The sequence below is a fragment of the Rhipicephalus microplus genome, chromosome 5 (genome assembly GCF_043290135.1).
Source record: "Rhipicephalus microplus isolate Deutch F79 chromosome 5, USDA_Rmic, whole genome shotgun sequence".
Lineage (NCBI taxonomy): Eukaryota > Metazoa > Arthropoda > Arachnida > Ixodida > Ixodidae > Rhipicephalus > Rhipicephalus microplus.
In genome coordinates this window covers 95056295-95078533 of record NC_134704.1, presented here as the reverse complement: position 1 = coordinate 95078533, position 22239 = coordinate 95056295, and the positions used below count along the sequence as shown (strand labels likewise).

The 22239-nt window shown below is 46.4% G+C and overlaps 1 protein-coding gene across 1 annotated transcript; it reads left to right on the top strand.

Annotated features, from left to right (window-relative positions):
- Positions 1-1230: 1230 nt before the first annotated feature.
- Positions 1231-21499, top strand: LOC142817870 (FAS-associated factor 2-like). Its single transcript, XM_075895779.1, has 5 exons — positions 1231-1306; positions 3913-3990; positions 12714-12861; positions 16174-16323; positions 18391-21499. Exons 3-5 carry the CDS (start codon positions 12796-12798, stop codon positions 18577-18579), a joined length of 405 nt encoding a protein of 134 aa, XP_075751894.1. The 5' UTR covers positions 1231-1306; positions 3913-3990; positions 12714-12795; the 3' UTR covers positions 18580-21499.
- Positions 21500-22239: the final 740 nt, after the last annotated feature.

The following is a 22239-nucleotide window of genomic DNA, read 5'->3' as shown; positions in this document are numbered from 1 at the left end:
GGTTCTTGTGTAATCCGTTGTGTCTGCGCGGCCTGTTGACACAGTCGTTTTATTTAGCGGCCTCTGAGTGTTGTAGAAGAGTGAGCCCCCTTTTTTCGCTGTACGTCCCATTATAATAATAACATATAGGACTCGATCGTGCCTCGGAAGCAGATTGGTGAGTTCCGACTCGAAGTAGGGAACGCACGCGCAATGACGGATTTACCGGAGGAACTCAACGGCCTCGCAAAACTCGATCCGCACACAGCGTGGGCAGCATACATCGTTGTAGCCGAAGTGTGATTACCTCCGTTGCTGTGCCTAGCTGTGCGGGGACCAAAGCCACTCCTGCTCATCACGGACTCTCGCAAAATACTGAGAACACCGAAGCGGCACGTAAATTACTGGCAGCCCAGTGACACGGGCACACCACGTACACTTGAAAAACAGCGAGAACCGAAGGGAAGACATTACAGGGAAGCTTAAACTGTACAAAAAAACACCGCCGTCATATTTAGCGGCCGTCTGGCAACATTGGCCCCACCAAAGGCTGGCATTTACTTATGCAGCTCCAAACAGAATTTGCTGGCCTTTGTCCTGCAGTGGGCGTAGCCAGGCTGATTCTACATTTGTATTTGCCTGCGCATCGCTGCGTCCAACGAAATGCAATTTGCGCCAAGTGCACCAAGCGCCACCTTTACCTTGAACCGTAGTTCTTGGTCTGGAAACCAGCCCCAGGCACTCTTATCCATAGAGTTTCTCAAAATTAACTAGAGGGCACCCTGGCGCTGCGATCCTTAAGCGACGAAGGGAATGATGGGTAGTACACACATTTGCCTAGTCTTCGTACTTACCTACGGGCGGCGAATCGTACTTGCTGCTTCGTTTATTGCCGTGTTTCGGTTTTGTTTTGAAATAAAGATTGAATGCTTTTGAACTTCGTGAGCCAAATTGGAAAGTAAGTCTAAAAAAGTAAAATGGTGAAGCGCAACCACTGAACATTTGCTAATATTTGTTTTGTAAGAAAACAGCTCCAAGCCACATGAACACACACGTAGCCAAAGGCAGGTACGCATATTAGACAGAAGTACGCATATTAGACAAATGTGTGTACTACCCATCATTCCCATGCTCGCTGAAGCGCCGTGTGTTGCAGCTCCTATGGACACTAGCGCCAGAGTTCCCTCTAGTATGTATTGTGGAAAACACTATGCTCTTATCGGCTTGCTTGCTTGTCCACTGGCTTGTTGCTTGCCTGTCAGTTTCCCGCGCATTCGTCCGGGCGCGTTGAACGAGGTGAAAGCGCCTTGGTTCGGATAAAAAGCAAGTAAGTATGGTCTCTTCATTGAGTGTTCGCAAAGTGTAAACGATCCCGTGATTGTGTTGCGGGGGCCCAAATGGGTTTTCGGTGAATCGAATCGTGCATGCAAACGTGTACTACCGCGTTGGTAGCTAAAGAGACAACGAAGCAAATATATTTGCCATTTCGGGCTCTGCCGTCTAGCCGACATGTGTGTTGTGCTGATCTTGGCAGCCGTAGCTTCGTGTGTCCTTCGCACACTCTTAAAGAACAGTTTGTAAATACAAAGCTTGTAACCACGAGCGAAAAAGCTATAACAGCAGCTGTTACTAACTTTCTTTGGTCAATACCAACTTTTTACCACCATTTTACTACATACGTTAGTAGATGCTTAAAGGTTGCAATCGCTACTACCTGTTGCGCACAGTTACTAACCTTTCGTCATGCACGTGTTTAATAAAATTAAGAAAAAACTGCGAGGTTATTACGAGTGTCTCACATATTTACTTACACGGAGATACATTCAAGCTCATTGAGGCAATATACGTAAGCTTAGTACCCAGTCTTAGCTCTCGTATATTAGGCCTTGTTGAGGTGGCATATTATACAAAATGTACATAACGAGTTGTTTTGGCTAATATCATTGATTAAAAGTACTACGCCACGTTACTTCGCACACGTAAAGAAATTGTACGCTGTTTAAATAAAGGCGCGTGAATTCTATTATTCATTCTACAGCATAGCCTCCTACCGGCCCCAGCTGCGTTCCCCAAAGTGAGGGCTATCAATACTCCTGGAATTGCTTAGGCTCAGTACATGTCACGTAGACTTGTGTTTTTATTACTTATTATATTTTCTTGGGCCTCGCCGAGGAAATCGTATCTCCCATAGTAGAGTACTAAGTACTCTAAATCGTTAACCACTTTTTCTAAACACATACAATATTAATACTGTGCACAAACAGTACATACAGACGTAATTGGTTAATTGCAAAGACATTATGGTTTTGAGGCCCATTTACATTGTAAGCAAAGAATTAATTATAATGATTTTTATTTGCTCAACAAAGAGCTATCCGGTTATGTGCGAGGCTCGACAGAAAGGAAAAACTCTTACGCGTGTGCGTCTGCTAGCCGATTACCGAAAAAGAAAAAGCTCATATGGGGCACGTAGGCACGCCTGAATAGTAAATTTATTCACAATATCGATACAGCTTTGTATATCTAGTCATTTTCTGATTTCCGACAGCGCAAAAGAGTTTTTTTTTTCTATTTTTAGTCACTTTTGTATTAGGTTTTATTGCATTTAATTGTTCTCAGTAGTGTAAAAGCGTTATATTTACGTACGCAAATAAAGTCAGTTTACAACATACCATGGTTTCCCGTGGCGTGTACACGAGCTAAATGGCAGCGCCGCGTCAGTCTCGCTTGTGTCTATTTTCTCTAAAGCACCGAACAATTGTGCGTTAGTAAAAAGCTGCACCAAATGTAATGCGTTTCGATTTTCTCCTGCTACAACGGATCCAAAACGCAAAATGTGTGCTACAAAACTGCTACAAAATGCTTATGTGGCTGCTCCTAAATTGCTACAAAAGAGCCATTTTCCTGCTCAGAATATTGCCCCAAATCCCAGATTGGCTGGACCACCACTGCACGTACCGTCACATCGACCACAAGTGGCAAAAGTCTTCCGTCGCACACATCAACACCCCCCGAAAAAAATTCCTGGTTACGGCCCCGATTGAAGCGTCCCCGACGTAGTAGTAATTTTATTTATTTATTGAAATGGAAGAAAAAGGATAGATAAAGCAAAAAGCGTTTCATACACCTGACCAAGGCCTCTGCACCTACTTGCATTTCATGAAGTAAATAAAGAATCACTGCTACTACGTAGTGATTTTCTTTGTGCTTTCCTTTGTGGGTGTAGCAGCTAATAGTATACAAAAGAACGCTAGAGCATACGTATACTCAAGCGGCGTGGGGTCCCCGGCACTCAAACTCCATTGGCTTTGCGTACACGCGTCTTGCTCGCACCTTGTCTGCTAAATGTTGTCCGGCTAACGTGCTTAACCGTGTGTGCTTTTGTAAATACACTATAGGAACGGAATAAAATGGCTGCAGACACAGACTACGCGTTAGAGGGGTTTAAAAGTGAAGGCGGGCTTCTCCGAAAATGAATTGTAGGCTGTTCGCATTGACTCCAGCATGGCCGCCACATTAGGACCCTCAGTTGGCTGAGAAAATCCGTTTGGAAGCGCCTTTTCTAGCACTGTATCTACGAACTGTATCTGCACTGTATCTCCAACGATCATTGTTGCTGCATGCTCGCGCTTGGCTCGGCTCCCACACAGAATCAAATGGGGAGAGCACAAAAGAATGCCATGCTCCGAGAACTCGCGGGTCCTTTAAATTGAAACGAATGAGTGTAGATAGCCAGTGAGCTTCATTATCCAGCAAAAATTGTTTAAGACAGAGAATGCGTGCTACTGCTAATTAATTATTCGTGGCCGTAATCTTCAACCCCAAAATTGATACAAGCGGTATTGATTAGAATTCTCGAAAGTGCAATCGTTGCACTGTCGCAACGGTCTGTTTCAGTCCTAATTAGTGTGTGTTGATTACTGTTGTGCCCAGGCGCACAGAGGACAAGACTGCACCATCCCGCCGGAAGCGAAGCCGCAGTCGCAGCAGTCATTCGAGAAAACGCAGTCGGTGAGTGAACTCATGTGTGTGCCATTGGGCAATGCAAAGCTGTGCGCTACAGCGCGTTCAGGCCCATCAAGCATTGATAAAGACGTGCAAGGAAATGCACGAGCTTAAGTCAGGGGAGTGGGCTCATGGAGTTTTCGACAACCCACTTGCGTTCAGGCTGGGAGGGACAGTAAGAGGGGCCAGTTGGTTGGGATTCATCGTGAACTTGGTTTACAACGCAGCACTAGAAGTGCGGACGCAAAGAAGGGGCAAAAGAAAAGACGGTCCTTGCTAGTTCTGCTGTTTAAGATCTATCTTTCAAATGTCATATGTAAGTTGCTTGACAGTTATAGAGTCCCTGAACCATATCCGACAATTCTTTTAGCATTTCAAGTGAACGTGCGAATGTCGCCACGATGACGTGGGCACGCGAAAAAAGAAGCTTAGTGTTGGCGAGGGTTGCAAAGTGGGCTTATTGGTGACGCATTTGAAAGTTTTTTTTTTTTAGCGTGAGGCGAAATGCCGAAACAGGAAGGGATAGACGGAGACGAAAGAGTGATTGCGACAAGTTTATTTTCGAACTCAGAGCGCTTTTGAAGGACCGCTGACACCGAATTTGGTAACTCGAGATGCTTGTGTTGTTTCATAGTCCGGCGTGCGGAGCCACCTCTGACCGATTTTCAGTGGGGAGCATTGCCTAGAAGAAATTTTAATTTGGTTTTAAAGTAAGGGTGTGTGCTCCTGCGAGTATGCAGATACAATCTACATTTTCTTTGGTTTCACGTACATAGGGGATCCCTTTGTTACATTGTGGACCTGATGCCGATCTCCGACGACAGCGCAGCTCTGACCTCCTGGATTTGCTCTACGCTATCTCCTGACGTCGACAAGAGCTCTCGCAGGTGGCCCGTCCTCGGACTCCTGTGACCGTGTTTCCATCTTCCCTATCTCTTTTATCCCCTCGATATGTCCTCGCTCGCTCTTTCTTTATAGTTTTACTGCTATCCTTTCAATCCTTTCTCACCCCCATCCCCTGTGAGCTACTGTGTAGGTGTCGCCCCGTGATGCAGACAGTTACGGGGCTCACTTTTCTTTTTCCTCTCTTAGAATCACTTAGAGCTCAAACACATTTGCGGGGCGTGCACAGTACCCCGACTGGCACCCGGCGAGGACCATTGTTCGTCCCCCCTTTCGCTCTGTTGGGCTGCTCTAGAGGTGTTTTAGTCTGCTTACACCAAGGCTGCTTTTCTTTTTTTTCCGAGGGGGCGTGCGCAAAGCCCCCACATTGTTTCATTCTTCACCGACTGGGGGAAGTGTTAATGTTATAAGAAAGGAAAAGGAAATAAAAGTGAGCCCCGTAACTGTCTGCTTCAGGGAGCGATACCTCAACAGTAGCTTACAAGGGATGGGGGTGAGGAGGGATTAAGAGGATATGAGTTAAAGAATAGGGAGAGAGAAAGAGAGATGCGGTAAGCGAGAGAGCGACGACATATCTAGGGGATAGGAGAGATAGAAAAGATGGAAACACGGTCACAGGAGTCCGAGGACGGGGCACCACTTGCGAGAGCTCTTGTCGGCGTCAGGAGATGGCGTAGAGCAAGTCCAGTCGGTCAGAGCTACGCTGTCGTCGGTGGTCGGCGTCAGGAGATGACGTAAGGCGAGTCCAGTCGGCCAGAGCTACGCTGACGTCGGAGATCACGAGGGCACAACCGGTCGGCATGGAATCCAGCGAGCGAGTCCATGTGTCCACCTATTTGCAAACAGCGTGTTTCAGCGTCATCGAATTTTGAGCGCACATAGTTTCAGGCTTTGCTCCGCTGTGGGTCGCTGGTTTCTTGTGGCATTGAAAATTGAAGGCGTGCAGACTACCTATACACGATCTGATACAGGGTGCGTACGCCAGTGGAGTGTTTTCGTTTATTTACCTTTTAAGTATTTTTTTTCCTCTGGCTAGGGCAGATTAATCTGGCCCGCCCGATACAAAGGGAAGAGTTTCAAATCACCATCATCATCATCATTTAGGCGAGCGTTTCGAACTGGCGCAAAATTGTTCTGTTAGATCATTTACGATCTAATTTGGCATTACGGGACCCAAAGCTGTAAATTAATGTAAAAAACTCGCAAACAAAACTTTCGCTGTCAGGCACCGCCATGGTGGTCTAGTGGCTTAGGTACTCGGCTGCATTTCCGATGGAGGTGGAAATGCTGTAGGCCCGTGTGATCAGACTTGGGTGCACGTTAAAGAACCCCAGAAGGTCTAAATTTACGGAGCCCTTCACTACGGCGTCTCTCATAATCACATTGTAGCTTTGCGACGTTAAACCCCACATATTCATTCATCTTTCGCTGTCAGGGCACCTTTAAAAAAGTGGGGAAATAAATTAAGCAAAGAAACAAACCTGTTTGTCTGTTTGCAGATAAACGCACTTGCCACTCTTAATCCTAGCTCGTATGGTTAAGAAGAGAATTCCGGGAGTACGAGAGAAGAACGAACGAATTCGTTTCGCTCGTAAAGTAAAACGAACAAGGGCGACATTTCGTTCACCTAAAGCGCGTAACTGCGCTATTACGGCACCGTTTCGAAACTTTCAAACTGCTACGCGTTCATTCGTAGACTCAGGTAATAGAAAGTTTTAGTACTGCGGAATGGTGCTACGTACGCATCACGCAAGCGCCTTGCGTTACGTGGCGTTGTTTGCCACTAATCGGCTTTTAGTACGCCGTAGTACCCGCGTACGTAACGAGCGTGAAGCGTGTTGCGTCATCTGGTAGATCAAAATAGAAGCACGTGTTGTTGACAGCCAATGTGAGCCAATCCAAGTGTTATAGCCAGGTTATGGCCATCTTTTAAGCCACAGAGCCGGTCGGTGCTTGCCTTCCATGCTGCCATTTTGCAAAACGAAGTCTCGCGCTGTCGCGAACTTGTTCGAGAGCGGGGCGATCAGCTCGTGCGTACGCACGCACGCACCTCATGCGTGCGTACGTAGTGGCTGCGTACGTAACGCGATACGTGCGCGTTGCGGTCTGCGCATGTGCACTACGCAGAACGTGGCGTCCTTACGTACGCAACGCCGCCACGTACGCAGCGTACGCTGTACTAAAACTCTCTAATGTAATAATTGTTGGAGTAAGCGTCCTAAAAGCACCGCAACATTATGAGGGAAGCCGTAGTCGAGGGCTCCGCAAATTTCGATGCTATTGGTTCTCTAAGGTGCACGTAGTAGATTTAAGCACACATGCCTCGAGCATTTTCGCCTCCATCGAAAATTCAGCAACCGTGGCCCCTATCCGATGCCGCGACCTGCGGCTAAACAGCCGAGTGCCTTAGCCGCTAGACCACTGTGGGGGATCGTTCATAGACTGGTGCACAACTGTGGCACCGCATCTAAGTTTCCACCTTTAAGTGGTTTGGAGGGGTACTGACACACTATTTTTTGGTGGTGTGTACACCGTCATACAACTGTCTGGTATTTCTGACCGACACTTTTTTTGGAGGCGAGTTTACTATGTCATACAAATCTCCTGTATACAGAGTCGGCTCTGAGGAAGTGTGATGCTCAATGAATGCTTGTAAAATATATTATATCCAAATTGAAGTCAATTTTCCCGTGGCACACCTACCGACATCGACACCAGCTTGACGTCGGGCTACAGTATACGAATTTCGGTGACTTTACGCAATAGTCTGGCTAGTTGTGATGACGTCAGGCACCAGGACTTCCGAAATGGCCGCTTGTGTGTGTCACGAAGACATTCAAAATGGCAGTTTGTGTGCCACCAATGGAGCCATGGTATACCCAGCAATCGTGGAAACATCACGATATCTTTCACAAGCAGTTGACGAGAAGCTTACTGCGTGTTGTGACATCAGGGTACAGGAGGAACCGGAATTAGTTTTTAAGAAGACACTCTAATTGCATTTCAGGGTGCACTCACAATTAGCAGCACCGTTTCCAGACACTTGAACGTTTGGTCTTTCATTTGCCACAAAAATAAAATAAACACGGCATTTGAAATTTGTGTATTAGTTCCCCTTCACGAGCCCTTTTAGAGAGGCTCGTATTCTCTTTGGAGATGATCATATACTCTCGTTGGTCAGCCGTCGGACCGAAAAAGAGAGGTACCGTGGCATTCTCAAGAACAGATCTGGAGCACGTATCAGATCTGAAGTCACTGAGAAAGACAGCGCAATTTCTGATAATTCGGTAGTTGGCGACCATAAAAGAACAACATGGAGGCGTCAGTTACGGGAGGTAGGAAGGGTGTATTCGCCCGAGTCCTACGTATCCATAGCAGCCTTAATTAGGGGCTTCATTGTGTTGTGGAAGTACGCTACTTTAATGAAGCACGCGTGGCCATCTTCTACACGTGGACGTCTAAAATGACGAGTTCATTGGGTGTGGCTCGTTCGAGTGCGTGTTTCAGTCCCTCCAGCGGCCGTTACCAACTCTCCCCATAAACTCAGGCCTACTGACAGGAAAATTTCCATTTTTTGCGTTAACTGAAAGTACAAGCCCTTAGTAGCCTACAGAAGTGGTTAGCGTTATTGCGTCATTCAGTAATGATTACATCATCAAGTAAGTTTTTTTTCTGAGTGCACGCTGACATCACAACATGTGATGGTCGTCGCTAAGGGGATGCTGGAGAGTTTCAACACCCCCCCCCCCCCCCCCGAAAATCTTATATTTTGCTTGCCTGTATACATACGCACGAACATACAATATAATTGCCACCCCCCCCCCTCATCGCGCAATATATTGTGGCATTTTTACGGCTGCTCCGCTCCGTGGGCCACGCGCCAGCGGTCTTTTTGTGTGTTTTGGTACCTGACTGCACTGTAAAAGATTTCTGGACAAGTCACCAAAATTGACACTGTGGCGTGACGTCAAGCTAGTGTCGTTGGCAGCACGTGCGAGGTCTAAAAAATTACTTTAATATCAGAACAAAATATCTGTTTGATCGACCTATACTGAGATCAGGGTCGTCCTTTGTGGTTATTTTGCGTCAAACCGGCTACTTTCCACTCCTGTCTGGCGACGAAAAATTCTGGTTGGGGCCTTGCCTACTTTCAGGCTACTTTTAATTTCTATTTTGGCACACCGAGCCATTGGAGACAAACTATGCAGGTGCTCTGTAAATAGCAACTTACGTACCGGTAGCTTGGAGACTAAGCAAGAGGATCGGGTTCATTACACTTCGTTTTGCTTATTCAATGTCGTGTTACTGTTTAGTACTTACAACTCTATACATATTATCATTTTTTTCTATTAGGCTGCAAACTTGGTGCTGAAATTAAACCAAAAGGCTCCTTCTGTCACTTTCAGCTTGCGTGTGACTCCTTTTCAAATTTATACCCAATAGCGACTTTGACCGAGATTCACACTTGCTGGGAGCCGTCTCGTATACACAGCCCAACTCACGGAACAGGCTGCAGCGTATGCTGCCCAACTGTCAGATTCAAACTGGATAGCCCGCTGCGACGCCGCAGCTCGTCAGATGAGCTCGAAAGGGACATGGCGTCTCTTTCGCAGTCTCTAACCCCTCTCAAACGAGAGGGGAGGCGCAGAAGCAGCTCCGGCGAGCTCTGCAAGGGTACCAAGGCACTCCGGCACAGCTTGCAGATGCTCTGTGCGATAAGTATCTCTGTCGTACGGAGGACCCGCCTGGGCCGGCGTACACGTACTCTGGTAAGCCTAACCACCAACTCGATGCCCGTTTTGAGTTGCATGACCTTAAAGCGGCTTTAGCTAAAATGCGCAGGGGTACGGCTCCGGGGCTGGGCCGCATAACAGTAAAGCTGTTGGCAAACCTCTCTGACACAGCCTACCTCCATTTATTGGCAGGGGCGGCGCCAGGGGGGGGCAAGGGGGGGCTGGAGCCCCCCAAAATTCTCGCCTGCCCCCCCATGCCCACCCAAGTGCCCGGAAGCATATATTGAAAACCTAGTAGGAGCAGAGCTAGCTTGCCCCCCCGGAGGAACTCACTTTTCGTGGTTGCCCCCCCCCCCAGTACCCCAGTAAAAACATCCTGGCGCCGCCCCTGTTTATTGGAATACATGAACGAGATCTGGGACGGCCGTGCGCTCCCTTCCGAATGGAAAACGTCACTTGTGACTTTTATCCCCAAAGCAGGCAAGGCCGTGAATACGGAAAATCTGAGGCCCATATCACTGACTTCGTGCGCGGGCAAGCTTATGGAGACGATGGTACGGGATCGTCTCTCCCCATACCTTGAGGGCAAAGGCTTCTTTGCAGACACCATGTTTGGGTTTCGCCCACACATGTCTGCACAGGACGTCCTTCTCCAGCTCCATTGGGCCGTCATACAGCCCATAACTATGCAACACAATGATAAAGCCATCCTCGCCCTTGATCTGAAGGGGGCCTTCGACAATGTTAAACACAGCAGCATCTTGGGTAACTTGAGCTCCACCGATCGCGGGGCTAAGGCCTTTGCATATGTCAGAGATTTTCTCTCTAAACGCCAGGCACTTCTTCGGGTCGAGGACGAGGAATATGGCCCGTACATTATGGGAACACGGGGTACCCCACAGGGAGCAGTGTTATCACCACTCCTTTTCAACATTGCTATGAAGCGCCTTCCAAGCGAATTGGCCAAGGTGGAAGGCACACAACACGCAGTATATGCCGACGATATTACATTCTGGACCACTGAAGGGAGCCTTGGTGAAATACAGGAACGCCTTCAGCAGGCCGCATCCATAGTCGAGGCGTATGCCAACGATTGTGGACTCCAATGTGCTCCGAACAAATCAAAGCTTCTGCACGTTAGAGCGAAGCCAAGAGATAAGTCAGCCATACACATCTCCCTGTCTTGGGTTCCCATCAGAGAGGTGGAGGAGCTCCGGATTCTGGGCCTGTTCATTCACCACAGACTCAGACCGGACTCCACTCTAGCGAAACTCAAGAGAATAGGCGAACAGGTAGGGCGCATGATCCACCGCGTTTCCAACAAGCGGGGTGGTCTGCGGGGCAGGGACGCGCTTCAGCTCGCCCATGCCTTCGTGACTAGCCGAATCCTCTACGCCGTCCCATACCTTCGCACTAACAAGCAAAAAGACGAAAGAATAGATGCCATCATTCGTAAGGCTACTAAACGAGCTCTGGATCTCCAGGTGGCCACTTCCAACGCCAAACTGAGGGCGTTAGGTGTGCTCAACTCCTACCAGGAGTTGCGGGAGGCCCACCTTATGAATCAATATACGCGGCTCGTGCAGACGGCTCCTGGGCACCGCCTGCTAAACCGCTTACATATACAGCACACTTGCACTGCAGAGGAGGCGGAGCGTATTCCGGCACTGTGGCGGCATATGCTCTCGGTTTCTCTACTCCCCAGTAACATGGATAAGCACACGCACGAAAGCAAGAGACAGGCGCTGGCTCGGACGCTTGAGAGGCAACACGGCTCCCGACCTGGTGTATTCTACGTAGATATAGCAGGGCCTTCGCCCACGGGATTTTACACGGCCTCTGTAGTTCACCAGGAAAAGCATGTCAATGGGCTCTCGTTCCGAGCACAAAATTCAGAGCGCGCTGAGGAAGTCGCGATAGCGCCTGCTGCTGCGGACCCCAACTCGAAAGTTATCATCACGGACTCCCGGAAAGCATGTGCTCATTACTTGGTAGGAGAGATATCCCCCCTAGCCAGCCAAATTCTAAAACGGGCTCTCGCTGATCCAGCCCCGAAACGCATCGTATGGGCTCCTGGCCATCAGGGCTTACGAGGTAATGAGGCCGCTGACGCGGCCGCCCGAGCGCTTACCCACCGGGCTCCTCACCTTGGCTCTTATGACTCGGAGGCCAATACACCGCTGCCGCGGTTCAAAGAAATTCTGATCTATTATCGCGACACTCACCGCCTTTACCCGGCTCCTGCAAAGGGGCTGAGTAAGGCGGAAGAGCGAACTCTAAGGCGCCTGCAGACAGGTACTCTACTCTGTCCTGCAATCCTAAAACATTTCGATGCGAACACAGATGGGCGGTGCCCACACTATGGGGAGACGTGTGATATCTTCCACATGGTATGGGCATGTCCGAAAAATCCCCACCTACCCCCTTCCCCTACCCCTTCCCGAGAGGCATGGGAGACTGCCCTCCTCAACTGCTCATCACTAGAGTCTCAACGGGCTCTGGTGAGACGGGCGCGAGTAGGGGCCTCGTCATGCGGTGTCCCGGACTAAGGACGCCGACCATGTAGCGGGGTCATTCTTTGGCCCCGTACCTCTCTCGTTTATAATAAATGTTTTTCATCATCATCATCTCGTATACAGGATCGAGATATGTATCACCGAGTAAGCTCAGTTTCGAAAATGATTTGTCTGTACCATTTTAGTCAGGGCCATTGCAATAGTTCTTTTTTAAAGGGGGGGGGGAGAAGGAGGTAAGTGTTCAAGTATACTTTATGTGCGTTCGCGCGTGCGTTTGTGCGCGTGCCTGTGTATGCGCATGTAAGACTGGAAATCGTCGGTAGAAAACATTTTTGACCCCCCCCCCCCCCTCCACGTCAACCTGGCCGTACGCCAGTGCCTTAACAAAACTACGGTATTTACTCCTCTGGAACACAGGTAAAACGATGGCTCATATAGCACCCCGGCGAACACGCCATGTGTGTCGTGTTGTTGCTAAGCCTTTTTCGTGCGTGTTTTTATGGCTCCACAGGATTCCTTCGTCGAACATACTTCTTTCTCTGTGGTGTTGACGCTCTCCCTTGACGAATGTGCGCAGCTTCGAGAAGTCCTCGAGGAAGAACTCGCGGCAGCAGCAGCAACACCAAGGCTCGCAGCGCGTCGACCTCCTTAACGACAGGATGTGGCAGTGGCCCGATGAGCAGCCTGATCCGATGGACGTAGAAAAGGAGATAGACCGGGTGCTGGTACGTATATATAAGGGTTAGATCGGCGTCACTTGCACGCTCTGCATCGGGTACACTCATACCTCGCTATAACAAATGTACATCTCACATAAAAATAGGTTTGTTATGTCCGAAAAAGTTAGTTATAAAGGTTTATTCTGAGCACTAAATCTATTGCACTACTATTCTCAATCACTTCGTTATAACCGATATTCCAATTGTACAAAGACCCGTAGTCCGCTTTTTGTTAACAGGGTGGCCAGGGAACTGTTGTACAGCGCTAGCGGTCAGTTTTTTCAATAATAGAGAGTTTTAGTACTGCGGAATGGTGCTACGTACGCATCACGCAAGCGCCTTGCGTTACGTGGCGTCGTTTGCCACTAATCGGCTTTTAGTACGCCGTAGTACCCGCGTAGGTAACGAGCGTGAAGCGTGTTGCGCAATCTGGTAGATCAAAATAGAAGCACGTGTTGTTGACAGCCAATGTGAGCCAATCCAAGTGTTATAGCCAAATTATGGCCATATTTTAAGCCACAGAGCCGGTCGGTGCTTGCCTTCCATGCTGCCATTTTGCAAAACGAAGTCTCGCGCTGTCGCGAACTTGTTCGAGAGCGGGGCGATCAGCTCATACGTACGCACGCACGCAACTCATGCGTGCGTACGTAGCGGCTGCGTACGTTACGGGATACGTTCGCGTTGCGGTCTGCGCATGCGCACTACGCAGAACGTGGCGTCCTTACGTACGCAACGCCGCCACGTACGCAGCGTACGCTGTACGAAAACTTTCTATTAATAATAATAAAAAAAACACGCTAGCATACGCTTCCTCCGTCGATGTTGCGAGGCGACCACAGGGGAACGGAGAAGAGAAAGGGGGAGGGGATGGGAGTGCGCGGTGGCAAGGCCGAGGAAAGGAATGCCTAGAGGAAAGGAGGGAGTGAGCATATGTTGGCAGGCGAGAAGGGGGAGAGTAGAAGAGAAAGAGCTGCGCATGCGGAGTGGGAGGTGGACGTCGCCGCCGCGGGACATTGACCCTGGCGAGAGATGCTTCGCATCTATACTTCATTTCATACATTAAGCGCAACGCTGTGGAAGCTATGCAAATAGTTTGAGCAGCAAAACGTATAACTCCGCGCGTTTCGTGGTAACACGCGTGACGTTGGAGTAGTGCCAATGCACCCTCGCGTTTCTTTGTTCTCCTCTTTGGCACGACTCGCGAACAAAAAAAAAAAAAGCGGGGTGAGCACAAAAGAACGCGGGCACTCTGAACGACCCTGTGGTGTCCTATCCTGCACTGACACTGAATGTCCAGGTGGCCGCCACTGTGTTATACCCAGAGTAGCGAGCCTGTATGTGATGTCACATGACAATCAAACTATACAGCCGCATAATTAAAGACGTTCAATGGCGTTTTCGTTTGTAAGGCACACAATGTCTTCAATCACTTCTCGCCGTAGTAACAAAAGGAAAACTTAATTATTGGTGGTAAGAACGTGGAACTACCTTTTTTTTTAACACATCGACTGCAAGAAGTCTTGCTAGCTTCTTGCCTCATTGAACGCATTGGCGGCAAGAAGTCTCGCTAGCTAACCGAACGACGCTGTGTCCTGCTCTGCACTGACACTATCTACAGGCTTGACCAAGGGTACACGTAGGAGCGTGTCAGCACCTGGCCTTTTGGCTGCCTTATCGACACGGCGCCTTGCACTCTCAGTATGGAAAGGGAGGGAGTGCAACTTCTAGTAATTGTACCCTCTCTCGCCATAAAGAGGTCGAGTGGCGCCGCGTAAAAAAGGACATATTTTGACACGCTGCAATGCGTTTGTGTGGTTTGGCCTTGAAAAAGATTAAATATCATGGTGGCCGCCATATTAGAGCCCCCAGTGCAGAAAACCTGTCTGTGCCGTCTCATGAAAACTTTGTATATTTTTGTGCGTACAGAGGCTCTGTATGAAGTGGGACTTCTCATGTTACTGAAGATGGCAAAAGCAGCCGTAGGTAAAATTTCCTCACTATTGTTAGAAGCCACCGAGCCGTTGGTGATTCACCCTGATTACGTGACTGCCAGTCAGTGAGACATATTGAGAAACCCTGCAACGGCTTTCCATGTTTCTCTATTTATGTACACTATACTACATACCTCCGTGGTCAAAACCTGGACGGGCACAAAGTAAATACAAAAACAGTAATATATTTATTTGTCAATAATATCTAAACAAAGCATTTTCACATCGTAGTTTCGAATCCAATTGCTACACTATCGGTGTTTATTGCCTGACCAATCGATTGCCCCAATTCTTCTTTTCTTCCTCTCTTCTTTAGTCTCGATGAGCATGCTGTGACCTGTAGACGTATTCCGCGTTTGCAAACAGTGGTAGGCCTCGTCGACATACTGAAGCGCTTTTAGTAATGAGGTAGCACATACGGTCCGCCGAGCTCGAATCTCGCCATTGCCCTGACAACTCTGACAACTAGCACGGCAACTGCAAAGCTGCCTTTGAGTACAGTGGGTCGGGCAGCTCCACATGTGTTCAAGCGGGAGGCTTCCCGATGCGCTCTGCTGTGAGACAAGTTTGCAGCTGCTTCGCCAGTTCTCACATGATCTTTGAGGATGGCGGCGAGCTTTGGGCTGGGTGAACACCACGCGTCGTGACGTCGCTACAAGTGCCTCAGTATGTCGACGGTGCATACCGCTATTTACCAACATAAAATACATCTATACTGCTTAGCTCTGTAGTATGGTAAGTTGGGTGAGTTGGGGTATTGTTACTTGAAAGACATGGTCCAAGTTTAGAATTGAGAAGAGACATAAAAAAAGCCAACTCACAGATTTCAGTTGGCATTCTTTTTTTCTCTACTTCTTTATGCTCGTGTCTAACCTTTCGCCACATCCTTGAACTTACTGTTTCGGAAACATGTTTGTGGGAGCCTTAACGATTGACTGTTCAACAGAGGAGTTCCAGCGCCGCCATAGAGGGTGGTTAACCTGTCTGTTTTGCATTTTTATAACTAAACAGAAAATGTTTCGATTGACGCCTACGCATGCAAATGGTTGGGTTGGTGCATACAATATTTCATGGCATTATGTATTAGTTGACATCCCAACATGCATAAATAAGAAAGCATTGGATTAACAGCCCATAATAACAGCATTCATATGTAGTTGGTAAGACAGTCTATAACCAGTTGGAAGCATTTTCCGACCATTTTCAAAAAGTGTTGCAAGGTTTCTGTAAGGTGAATTGGTGCATAAGGTGGACAACCTGCGTGACGCATGCAGTGCAAAAGAAGCAAACCCATTTGTTACATTTAGCTGTGCTTATTTCCTTGTAGAGCCTAGTGCCCATGAAGAGTGCGCTGCTGGACCAGATACCTGAAGAGCCACACATTTTCGACCCTTGGAGCATAATTCTCTCCATCCAGCTGCCAGAGCCGTCAGGAAGACTTTTGCAGCGAAGGTTCCTGCTAAGCCACTCGCTCAAGGTGTGTGTTGTTTTTGCAAACGTGGTGGTTGGAGCAGAATATGCATTTTTTTGCCGCACTGCCCAAAGAAAATTGTATAGTTTTAACATAAATAACTCGTTTTATTGCTTTGTTCGTCACTTATGCTTTGCTAATAGCAGAAACATGCAGGAAGTATATGATATGAAGTCGACTAATGTGTGCACCAACTCGTCTCACCTACTAATCTAACATGAATTTCATTAACTATTCTTTTTTTTTTCTTTCTGCAAAAGCAGTCAGTGTAAGATATACATTCATTTTCTACTCTTGTATACTGCTGGGTTCATAGAATTTCGCTGAACAAAAAATCATGCCCCAATGCTTCCCGGTCTTTCATAGTCCTGCCTGCAAAAGGCATCTGACACGAACCAAGATCTCATTTTTGAGGCTATAATTGCATGTTCTTGACATTAGGTACAGTAGACTGCGATTAAACGAAACTCTCTTAAGTGAAATTGCTGCTTCAACTTCCGCTATTGTATGAGTTTTCCTACTTGAACAATGTACCCCCGTTTATCTCTCAATAAACGAAACTCCTCTTGAAGGAAACAAATTTTTCTGGTACCTTGAGGTTTCGCTTAAAAGGAGTCTATGGTAGGTCTATGTTAATTTTTTTTCTTTTTTTTGCACAGTGCGTTTAAAGGGACTTATTCCCACTCGCACTTCCGTGGTACTTTCCAGCTTTTTTTTATGTGACGCTACGTTCACATCACTGTTTCAGTTTCCTTGGCTCAACATAAATATTTACTGTTTAAGGCAGAAAACTTTAAATGCCTCATCAAACAAGAAAAGTGACAGTTGACGAGACGTCACTAGACCGTGATACAAGGAAAAGGGAATCGGTACAGGCACTCTTTCTGTCCTTGTCTCTTCTTCTGTAGCTACATCATAACTACTGATAGTCTTGCACTGTGCAAATATGTTGATTCCCAATCACCAACTAGCCCAAGCATCTGTCTTATCACGGTACAATTTGACATCATTATAACATCACCGATGATTAAAATCGGTGGCATCATTGTGACGTCACAGCATGGTGTGGTATGATGACCCCATCGCATCGTCGCTTGCTTGGTTAAAGGTGGACTGGTCGCCAAGGCTATCCAAAACCATGTTAGAGGAGTACTGATGGAATTTTTCGAAGGTGTTTTCACATGACCATACAAATCTCCTGTATACAGAGACAGCTCTGAGCAAGGGTGAAGCTCGGCAGACGTTGATGAGGTATTTTATTTTGCTGATAAAATCAGTTTTCCCGTAGCGCACCTGTCAGCGCCGACACTAGTCTGATGCCAGGCCACAGTGCTAATTTTGGCCACTTCACGCCTCAGTCTCGCAAGTTGTGACGACGTCAGGCACCAAAAATACCAAAATGTCTCCTTGTGCGTCATATCGAAACAGTAAAAATGGCCCATCGTGCATCACCAACGGAGCCACGGTGTCAAGGGGCGTTGGAAACATTACTACATCTTGTATGAGCATGCAACGAGAAGTTCATAATGTGTAATGACGTCAAGGAACTAAAGCTACCTATAAAAAAAACACAATAATAACTTTTTCAGAGTGCACTCATGCTTCACAGTTCATGATTTACATTCTTTAGGATATAGCCTTTCATTTGATGCAAAAAGGAAAGAAAACAGGAGCTGGAAATTATTTGCGTTAGTACCCCTAAGTGCAGGAAGCTTTATTTGAGAGGAAAGGGGGAAGGGAGGGAGGTCAGAAGAAATAGATGAACATGGTTTCCACCATCGAGTCCTGTTCGGTGCCTGCTTAAAGGACCGTTAGAATTCTGTATAATATCTGTAATGATGTGATACCAAATTGCTGTCAATGATTCAGCTCTGAATTTCGACCTCTAATGTAACTAATGCGAGCCTGTTCAATTTTCTAGGTACATCTGTGCTGTGTGGTACAGTACTACTAGCATTAAACAAAATGTCTATTTATTTGAAAGACAGCTATAATTTTTACAGCAGCGTTACCTTTACATTGCCTTAACATTTGTTCTTTTATTTTCTTTCTCCCGGTGCTCAATCGGCGCAGTATCTACACTACTATGTTCTGATTCAACAAGACGCGCCCACCAACTTCGACATCTTCATAAAAGACACGGAGCTACGGGTGCCCTGTCAGCCCACGCGCGAGGACCCCGACCCACCGACTTTTGGGGAATTCGGCCTGTGGAACGGAGCTGAACTGGTTGTTTACGATTCGGACTACGGCGAACAATAGTGCCACAACTGAACTTTATATTTAGGTGGTTTAGTGACCCTTAAAACTTTACTTCTTTACCCGATGGCTTTTTCGTAACAAGACCAATGGTTCGCACAAGTGGCGTTTGGTACAGGCGAGTGTGCATACAAAACAGTGAGGCTGCTGTATTCGACACTTTGGAAAAATCTAAGATCTTCAAAATAACCTACTCTGCTCCGGTCAAACATCAACACGGCGTCTTTCGGACGAACGTGCGTCGTAGAATGAAACTTTCAATTGTTGTAATCATTGATATGTACGACTGGTAAAGTTAAAAAATATACAGAAGTTAAACTGCGTAAAAAAATTGTGTGAAGAAAGTTACGCGCACCCGCTTAAAAATTTCAGCTCTCCATCTTTAAGGCACGCTCCAAATTTTTCCAAACAGCTCGAGAAACATTGCAATGAGAAATCTCTGGCATAAAGTCTTGTGCCTGTAAGTCTGTGTATATATAATTGCCTCTGCTTTTCTTCTAACATCATTGAGTGGAATTCATTCACAAATCTAGCCCTGTCCTGTCACTAAGCATTGTAATACCTAAGTGCGCCACTCCCATAAATGCCGTTCTGTTGTAATACTTGCGATGGACTTCTAGAATGGGGAACCACATTACCATCATGAATTATTCCCTCCTTTTTAAATTAGCATTTTCTCCTTTTCATTTATGTAGCTGGATCCATGCGACGTTGGTGGCATGATCCAACAACAAGCCTTCTGTCTATGGTCATTGTTCGGAGGTTATGCAAGAATTTTCGTGCACGTGCGATAACAGTTTGATCTTGATACACTTTGGAAGTTTCTTCTTTTTACATCTTTCTTTTTTAAAAAGCATCACAAAGTGTTGCTGAAGCCACAGCTGCGCGGCCATTGGTTTCTTTTCACTCATTCTAGTCTCTTACAGTTTTTCTCCGTGAGACTTGCATTTTGAGTTTCTGCATGGAAGTAGTCGCTGTTCGGACTGAATTGCTGCTGTTCAATCTGTGTTTGGGGCGAGTACAGCGATAGAGAACACTGTCATGTGTCTATATACATTTTGTAATGTGTAATTGTACAGTGTGTTGTGTACATTGTGTAATGTGCATTGTGTAATGTTTATATATACATATGGACAAGTACTTACAAGACTCATAGAACAGATGACGAGCAGTGACATCTTTGTGTGAAAGTAATGCCCCACTTGTGTGTACCCAAGCTGCTCTAGTCAGAGGCCTTGCTGATGTGCCTTATCATAGCATGAATAAATGCATTCTGTGTTTCTGCCCCACACACGCGTGCATACATGAAAGTTTTGCCGTGGTATCCCAAGCGACACTGAAGTCAATCATGTGAGCAATGCTGTCGCTGGTGTCTTGCGGTGATGCCAAGTTAAATGACAGCCGCAGAAGTGCTACACCGAGAGACTACGTGTCCCGGTAACTGCCACTGTGAATGTGTAAGCAACAATTTGGTTACTGTACACTGTATGTAACTCTTTTTTGTTCTTAGTTTTTTCTCGGGGCATGTGCTCATGTTTGACAAGAATATGACTAGTCACCATGAAATGTCGAGGCTACGACGAAACCAAAAACTATGTCATGCAAAAATCGCCCAGTAACGAAGTATAGCGAATAGAGAGAAACCTTTTTAGGAAGAGCGATTCTGCTGGGGTATAAATGTTCTGTACACTCTACAGGGAAAGCACATTGAGAACAAAAAGGCCCTAGGAAGAGGACAGAAAGAAATAACAAAAACAAAATATCATACGGTTAATTGATAGAGGGAACTTGCGAGCAGTTTTGTCAATTTAGCCATTTCAGAGCTAGATCTAGTTATTTTGAACTCTGCTAGCTGGTGAAACGTTGATTAAGCTACGAGTAGCTATTCTAGCATTTTTATACAAAACTTAGCTCCTAATTTAGCTATCTTATCTAACACTAGCTGTTGTGTATTGACATTTACTTCATTATTAGTGCTGAGCAATAAAAACTTGTAGATATACATGAAACCAACACTCATTTCATCCTAGAAAGCATAGGCAACATTGTAATTGAACTGTGGATTTCGTAGAATATGGAAGGGAATTAAGTGGAAGAAAAATAAATGAAATACCACCGAAAAAAGGCGTGAATTTTTGTCTACTTTGATTCCCCTTAATTGGCGACTAAACGTCATGACGTGCACATACACACACAAAAGAAAACACTCCACGAATACAGCTTTCCAAGTGAAGCGATTCAGAAATCGTAACGATAGCGTCATATTCAGCGGCAAAGGAAGGATGACGTTCTGCTAATGGCTGATATAGGCTGATAAATGTATGTACCGCAGGAGTCATGGCCATTTACTGCCACAGCTTCACACTTCTGCCCTTTCATGATTTTCGAGGAAGAGTCCCTCGTATGCTTGTTTAGGATTATGGTAAGGCAGATTACGTTTTTTTGTTTTTGTTGTTAAATGAGTACTTTATTGTAAGCCCACTTTAAGCTTTCTCATCTTTTTCACCAGCTAAGATGTGAAAAGCAAACATTTCACGAATTAAAGAGAGGAATTTCTTGCAAATGATAGAGGATTGAAGACATTGGCTTCAGTGACACAGGAGTTTAAAGCAATAAGTCCTCCCCCAGGTGATAAGCAGAGCTTACTCCCATTTTACATCTTGACCTTGGTGTCACCTGAACTGCATGAATCTTGGATGCACCTTGAGGCACTTTGACATTTCACTAATTAAAACAAAGAAAGTGATCGTTGCTTTTCCAACGTGCTCCTATACTCAGGCCTCCTCCCGAGTAATGCCCATTCAAAAAATATCCGGAAAAGAAATATTTGGTTGTTGTATTGTGCGCTGTTTGATTCCCTTTTCAAAATTTTCGAATGTTCGCACACCTGTGAAGTTTTGCTCCGAAGCCTTTCCCGCTCCTCTTCGAAAGACGCGCAAGACTTGACGCTCTGCTCAAACAACGCCTGCCCTAAGTTATTGTAATCAAAGCGGAAACACTTTTCTCTTCTGTCATGCATGTTGTACGTAGTTATGTCTGAAAATGACTGAAAAAATAATTTAGCTACTCTTTCACTTCCTTGGTCAATTTTTTTCAACCATTTCTAGCTCGGTACCTTTTTCAACCCAATGTCCTTTACCGAGTTCTATCGGTGCTTGTGAAATTGTGCATATTCTGATTTGGAGACGAGTACTTTCTTTCCATTCTGAAGCACCACAATTGTCAGAGTATGGCTTACCGGTGAAACTAAGATGGCACATATATTTATTGACTGTACGCTGTGTCAAGGTGAAGTCGATTAGAGAGTCTCGAGGTGACGAGGAATGTGATACAAAAGTCTGACTCTAAGTCGGGGTCTATGAAGCGGAGAAAGAGAAAAAGGGAAGAGAATCACATACACATTACCATGCATGTGAAGTACCATGTTAAGTTAAGGTAGAATGAAGACAGTCCTGCTGTTATAACAGTGAATAGCTGACATTTCCCTATGCTAAGAATCATTTGCACGCAGCAAGGCACAACAACCGAGAAATTATGCCTGCCTTTGGCGCATACTGTGCAGGTTTCCGCCGTCTTATGCTTCATGTGAACAATAACATTGTCTATAATAATCCAACCATACATCCAGTGGCGATGTGAGAACAAGCCCGCATGTACGCTGGA